Raw genomic sequence first — 5,852 nt, 5'->3', positions numbered from 1 at the left:
CCGATTGGATGAAAGGTTACCGGCGTGTTAGGTTAATTGATACAAGGTGAGGGCGCACACACACACACACACACACACACACACACACACACACACACACACACACACAAACACACACTTTTTATTATTGTTTCCTTTTTTTTGTGCCCCTGTGCTGTCTCCTTTGCTGTAACACACACACACACACACACACACACACACACACACACACACACACAAACCTGATATCCAAGAACCTCTCAGTCATCTCCTCTCTCCCTCTCTCTCAGTCTTTCTCCTCTCTCCTCTTTCCTTCATTCTCCTTCAGTCTTTCCCTTGTTTCCTCCCTCTCATCTTTCTCTCATCCTTCCCTTTCCCCTACCTCCCCTTCCCCCCTTCCTGACCCTAACTGTTCATGCTTGGCCACTTTCAATTTCAGCGGAACGTGACCAGCTTCAGGTGCTTAATAATCCTTCTTCAGGCAGGGCTGCGACTCGTCTTCGTCTCGCCTTTCTCCTAATCTTCTTCTTTGTCTTCTTCTTTGTTTTTTTTATTATCTTACATTCTTTTTTTTTTATTCTTCGACTAGATTTTCTTCTTCATTTTTTTTTTTCCATTTTCCCTTCCCTCGCCGCCTCCTCCTCCCACCTTCTACTTCAACCTACTAAGACAGTATTTTAAAGCAACAACACAACGGAAGAAATATACTAAATAAACGAAAACCTAAGACAGAGAAAAGCGAGGAGATAGAGGAAAGCGAGGAGGCGATAAGCGTGAAGAATGGCTGAGCTATGATAGAAAAAATAAGATAAATATTGGGGTGGGGTGGGGGGTGGGGAGTCTGTGCGCTCTCATGTATGTACCTGTGCGTGTGTGTGTGTGTGTGTGTGTGTGTGTGTGTGTGTGTGTGTGTAACTGGCTTTTAACTCTTGCGAATACATTGCATTTTTTTTTATATTTATTTATTATGCATGTAAGCTTGTCTAACCCGTCTCTCTCTCTCTCTCTCTCTCTCTCTCTCTCTCTCTCTCTCTCTCTCTCTCTCTCTCTCTCTCTCTCTCTCTCTCTATCTCTCTCTCTCTCTCTCTCTCTCTCTCTCTCTCTCTCTCTCTCTCTCTCTCTCTCTCTCTCTCTCTCTCTCTCTCTATCTATCTATCTCCCTCTCGCTCTCTCCCTCACCCACCCACCCTACTGACACACCATTCTTACCTTTTCAGAGACGCACTGGACGAAGGATGAGTGGGCACCTGGGTCACCTGTGTGCCAATCAACAATCTTCAGGTGAGTGAGCTGAGATAATTTCCTGTCCTAGTTGTCATCTTTATCATCATTTCATTCCTATCACCTTCAATTTCAGTTCCAGTTTTCTTCCTAACCATTCTTTCATCACTATCAGTTACTGTGAGAGTGAAGACGAGAGGTGAGATGCGCTTCAGTGATATAAAAAAAAAAGTAGGGACTAGAGAGGAAGAAAGAGGATGCATGGAAGATTGTTTTGATGTCTGAGTGAAAGAATATAAGAATGCTTGTGGCGTGGTATATATATGGTTGTTGGGTTAGTAAAGGTAGACTAAATAGGACAAAAAAGTAGGCTTGGAAGATTACATTGACATCTGTGTTAGAGGAGAAAGGAGTGTTCGCTGTCTGGTACATATACATGGTTGAGGGTTAGGAATGGTAATGAGTTTGAGTAAAGGAGAAAACGTGTGAAGAGAAAAGGGAAAGAGCTAAATGCGTGATCTGGTTTATGTAGAGGAAGTATGACAATAAATACTTAAATTTTGATTAAGAAGAGAAAGTAGGAGGAAAATAGTGAAACAAATAACTAAGATAAAGATGAAACTAAAAATGAATGAGAAAAGAGGAAAGAAAAAGAAAAAGAATATAAGAGAAAGGCACAGAAAGGAAACAAACGAAGAAAATTGCAAGAAGAGGGAAAGGGATTAAAGAACGAAATCAAGAAGAAAAAGAGAAAAACAAGAATGCCAAAAAGGAGTTGGATAGAAAAAAACAAGAACGAGAGAGAGAGAGAGAGAGAGAGGAAGAAAGAAAGAAAGAAAGAAAGAAGAAGAAGAAGAAACAGGAGCATTAACCTTGGTGTCTGTCGGGGGCATGTTTTTGTGTCCTGCGTCGGAAGAAGACTCGCGTGTCATCATTATCATCATCATTATTAGCACCGGTTAAGAGAGAGAGAGAGAGAGAGAGAGAGAGAGCAGATGGAATGGAAGAGTGGGCGGAAGAGGAAACAGAGGAAGAAGTACTTATTGAAATCGAGAGCTGACCTAAACGAAAGGAAAGGGAGAATGAGAACCAGTGAAAGAATAAAAGTGGAAAGAAAAATAAGAAAGGCTGTTGAGGAAAAGGAGAAGGACAAACTCACAAACTCTATTAGGAAAAGTTCTTGTGAGACTTGCTATTGTTGTTCTTTGTGTTAGGTTTTAGCGACTAACGAGAGGTGAGGATGTCAAGTGCCCTTCCGTTCTAGTTCTCTTTATTTATGTCATTACCGGTTTTTTTTTTCCCTATTTAAGCACGTCTTCCACCCTAACATTACCTCGTCTCCTTCACCTTCCCTTTCCCCCTTCTCTTTCCCGTCCTTCTTTTCTCTCTTCCTTCTACAAATCTCCCTTTCTTCCTTCTACTGCCTCCCTTCCCTTTCTCTTTCTGTCTCTCCCTTCTCTTTCCCGTCCTTCTTTTCTCTCTTCCCTCTACAGATCTCCCCTTCTTCCTTTTACTGCCTCCCTTCTCTTTCCCGTCCTTCTTTTCTCTCTTCCCTCTACAAATCTCCCTTTCTTCCTTCTACTGCCTCCCTTCCCTTTCTCTTTCTGTCTCTCCCTTCTCTTTCCCGTCCTTCTTTTCTCTCTTCCCTCTACAGATCTCCCCTTCTTCCTTTTACTGCCTCCCTTCTCTTTCCCGTCCTTCTTTTCTCTCTTCCCTCTACAAATCTCCCTTTCTTCCTTCTACTGCCTCCCTTCCCTTTCTCTTTCTGCCTCTCCCTTCTCTTTCCCGTCCTCCTTTTCTCTCTTCCCTCTACAGATCTCCCTTTCTTCCTTTTACTGCCTCCCTTCCCTTTCTCTTTCTGTCTCTCTGAATATGCAACTTGTCTACTTTTTTCATAGAAGGTGAGTCGTAGTTTTTAGTGTGTGTGTGTGTGTGTGTGTGTGTGTGTGTGTGTGTGTGTGTGTAGTGGGGAGGAGGTTATCAAGACACCACACGCACATGAGACTATAAAACCTATGACAAAACCTTCCTATACTGTCTCATCTTATAGCTGCATTTCACTTTCTTCTCCTTTCGTAGTTTTCAATAGTTTTTTTCCCCTCACTTTGTATCGCTAAAATCTTCCTTCCGGCTGATTTTTTATACCTCATTTCTTCTCTCGTTTCCTTTTAGTTCTCTTCCTTGTATACTATGTCCTTCCACGGCTCTCTCTTCTCTTTGATTTTCTTGTTATTGTGTTCCTAAATCCAGAGTCTTGTCGGCGATGCGGAAACCTCCTCTTTCCTCGTCCTTTTGTGTGTGCGTGTGTGTGTGGGGGTAAGGGTGGAGCGGGGGTGTTAGTGTGTGTGTGTGGGGGAGGGTAGTGGGGGGGAATAGATGTGTGTGTGTGTGTGTGTGTGTGTGTGTGTGTGTGTGTGTGTGTGTGTGTGTGTCTCCGCTCGGGTCGCCTGCCTCCCATCCTGGCTCATGATGGCTGCCGCGGAAAACAGGGCTCATTATCCGTCATTAATTCCTCTCATTATCCATCATTACGTTGTTTTCCCTCCTTCTCGTTTTTAATCTCGTGTCTTTGTGTTTCCTTCCTTCCTTCCCTCGTCTCTCCGTCCATTCGTATGTCTGTTTCTTTCCCCGACTCTCCTCTCGCTGTTCCCATTGTCCGCTTATTCCTTCCCTCCCTCTTACGCTAGACAGCTCGTTCCCTCTGACCCCACTCCCTTCCCTTCCATGAGCGTGTGTGTGTGTGTGTGTGTGTGGGTGTGGGTGTGTGGGTGGGTGTGGGTGTGGGTGTGGGTGTGGGTGTGGGTGGGTGTGTGTTTGGGTGGGTGTGGGTGTGTGTGTGTGTGTGTGTGTGTGTGTGTGTGTGTGTGTGTGGGTATGGGTGGGTGGGTGTGGGGGGGCTGGGGGGGCTATATTTTGTTGTAATTTGTGAGGCATATCGTCCTTTCTTACACAGCCAGGCAACATACAGTCCTACAGAATGAAGTTTGATCAGGACTCACCATTGGACTTTTCCCACAAAGACTCTCCTCAGTAAACCTCGACCAATCGGCCACTCCTCAGCGAGTCACGAGGGCTGTCGGTCTGAATGAGGGATTGACTCTTTAATTAATGGCAAAGGTTTATTAGAAGTGGAGTAGGAGACGCAAGGTTTTAACCCTAGACGGGATAATGAACTTAATGCTACTAAAGATATAACACTTGATTCGGCTGTCACTTGAGCCACTAGGTATCACGGAGCATGCTATGGACGCCTCCGGAAGACCCAACTCAACCAACCATCGTCTATTTCGCTTCCTCCTCTGCCTTGTTCTCCTCCTGCTCTTTCTGCTCCTCGAGGGCCTTCAGGCGGCGCTGCTCCTCGGCGAAGAGAATCTGTTCCTGGACGAAGAGCGGGATGGGGTGTGGGAAGGCCGGTGCCACGGGGATCAAGGAGGACTCCGGCTGGAACCCTCCCTCGTCCGCCACGTAGCGCACCTCAGCCACCGTGCCGTCGTCCTGCTTGTACCTGGTGGGCGTCGCGAGAGGATAAGAGACACTGTTCAGGGTGCGCCATCAGGAGCTATGAATGGAGGGTCTCATAAACGTCATCAAGAAGAGAGTTTTCAATTTACATTAACATTCTGATTAACACACATATCACTACATCTATGCTGGGCGTGTCATGCCCCGCTCGCACGCCCTTAGTCGTCACCTGTACACGCCCTTCACGTTGGCCTGCCCCGCGCTGCCCTCCGCGCCCACCTCGCTGAAGGAGATGCCGTTCTCCGTCTCCATCGCGAACGAGTAGGCGGCTCCCTCTGGCGGCGTGCGTTCGTCCAGCAGGATGAGGATGGGCCTCTTCTCTTCCTCTTCCTCCTGCGGCGCGGTGGGGGCGGCGGCCACGAGAGCCACGGCGGCGAGGAAGGCGACCTAGCGGAGGGGACAGAGAAGAAGTGAGCTGCAGCCATATCAACCTGCACTCAGTGAATGTGTCAAGACCTCCGGCGGGGGCGTCCCTACACCCACTCACAGTCCTCATGACGGCGTCGATGCTGAAGGAATGTGTGTGTCCCTGTCCCTTTGACGACGCTTATATACTGTAATGTAAGCAGCCGAAGAGCCAGTGGTTGTCACCCCTAACCTGTCAGGGCGCTGCCTTACCTGTCTGATTGGGAGCAGCCCGGGGCGGCGTCTCCTGTTACACCTAAGTGGATGTGTTTGTTCCTCCGTCCTGCTGTCTCCCTAAGAGCCTGTCAGTGTTGCCATCCCCTCACTCCCGCTGCCGCCCATAATTTACTTCGTCTCTGTACTCTGTTATTCAGCTCCGTAGTCAGCGAGAGCTATGAGGAAAGTCGTGCTGCTGCTGGAGAGCAAAAAAGAGAGCAAGCATGCAAGTGTATCACCTCAGCCCCCGCCAAGGTCGCGTCGGCCCCGCACGGTGTTGTTTTCATGGGCAAGGCCGCCCAAACCTCCCCTTCCCACCGCCCCGTCACACGCCCCGTCCCCCGACCACTCCCCTCCGCCTCGTCCTGTCTTCGGCCTGAGGCTCCGCGAGCCGGTCCATGGCGATAACCTGAGTCACCCTGGCGCCGCTCCAACGCACGAATTATGCCTCATCTCCGAACAATAACTGGAAAGGGAAAAAAACATGTCGAGTAAATGATTGAGCGTTT

The 5,852-nt window shown here is 47.9% G+C and overlaps 1 protein-coding gene across 1 annotated transcript; it reads right to left on the bottom strand.

Moving 5' to 3' along the window:
• Positions 1–4,298: 4,298 nt before the first annotated feature.
• LOC126990344 (cuticle protein AMP4-like) lies at positions 4,299–5,237 on the bottom strand. Its single transcript, XM_050848925.1, has 3 exons — positions 5,210–5,237; positions 4,892–5,109; positions 4,299–4,705 (listed from the first exon to the last, which is right to left on the bottom strand). The coding sequence occupies exons 1-3, from the start codon at positions 5,216–5,218 to the stop codon at positions 4,483–4,485; spliced, it is 450 nt and encodes a 149-aa protein (XP_050704882.1). The 5' UTR covers positions 5,219–5,237; the 3' UTR covers positions 4,299–4,482.
• Between the last annotated feature and the right edge of the window lie 615 nt (positions 5,238–5,852).

The sequence above is a fragment of the Eriocheir sinensis genome, unplaced genomic scaffold (assembly GCF_024679095.1).
Source record: "Eriocheir sinensis breed Jianghai 21 unplaced genomic scaffold, ASM2467909v1 Scaffold1568, whole genome shotgun sequence".
Classification (NCBI taxonomy): Eukaryota; Metazoa; Arthropoda; class Malacostraca; order Decapoda; family Varunidae; genus Eriocheir; species Eriocheir sinensis.
The sequence above is the reverse complement of the archived record's forward strand: the minus strand, read 5'-3'. Positions and strand labels throughout refer to the sequence as shown.

What these genes read in the sequence shown, in the direction of transcription:
- LOC126990344 (XM_050848925.1), bottom strand. An exon ending in AACGTGAAGGGCGTGTACAG is followed by an intron (nt 4,706 to 4,891) that starts GTGACGACTAAG and finishes GACGCCCACCAG; the next exon opens with GTACAAGCAGGACGACGGCA.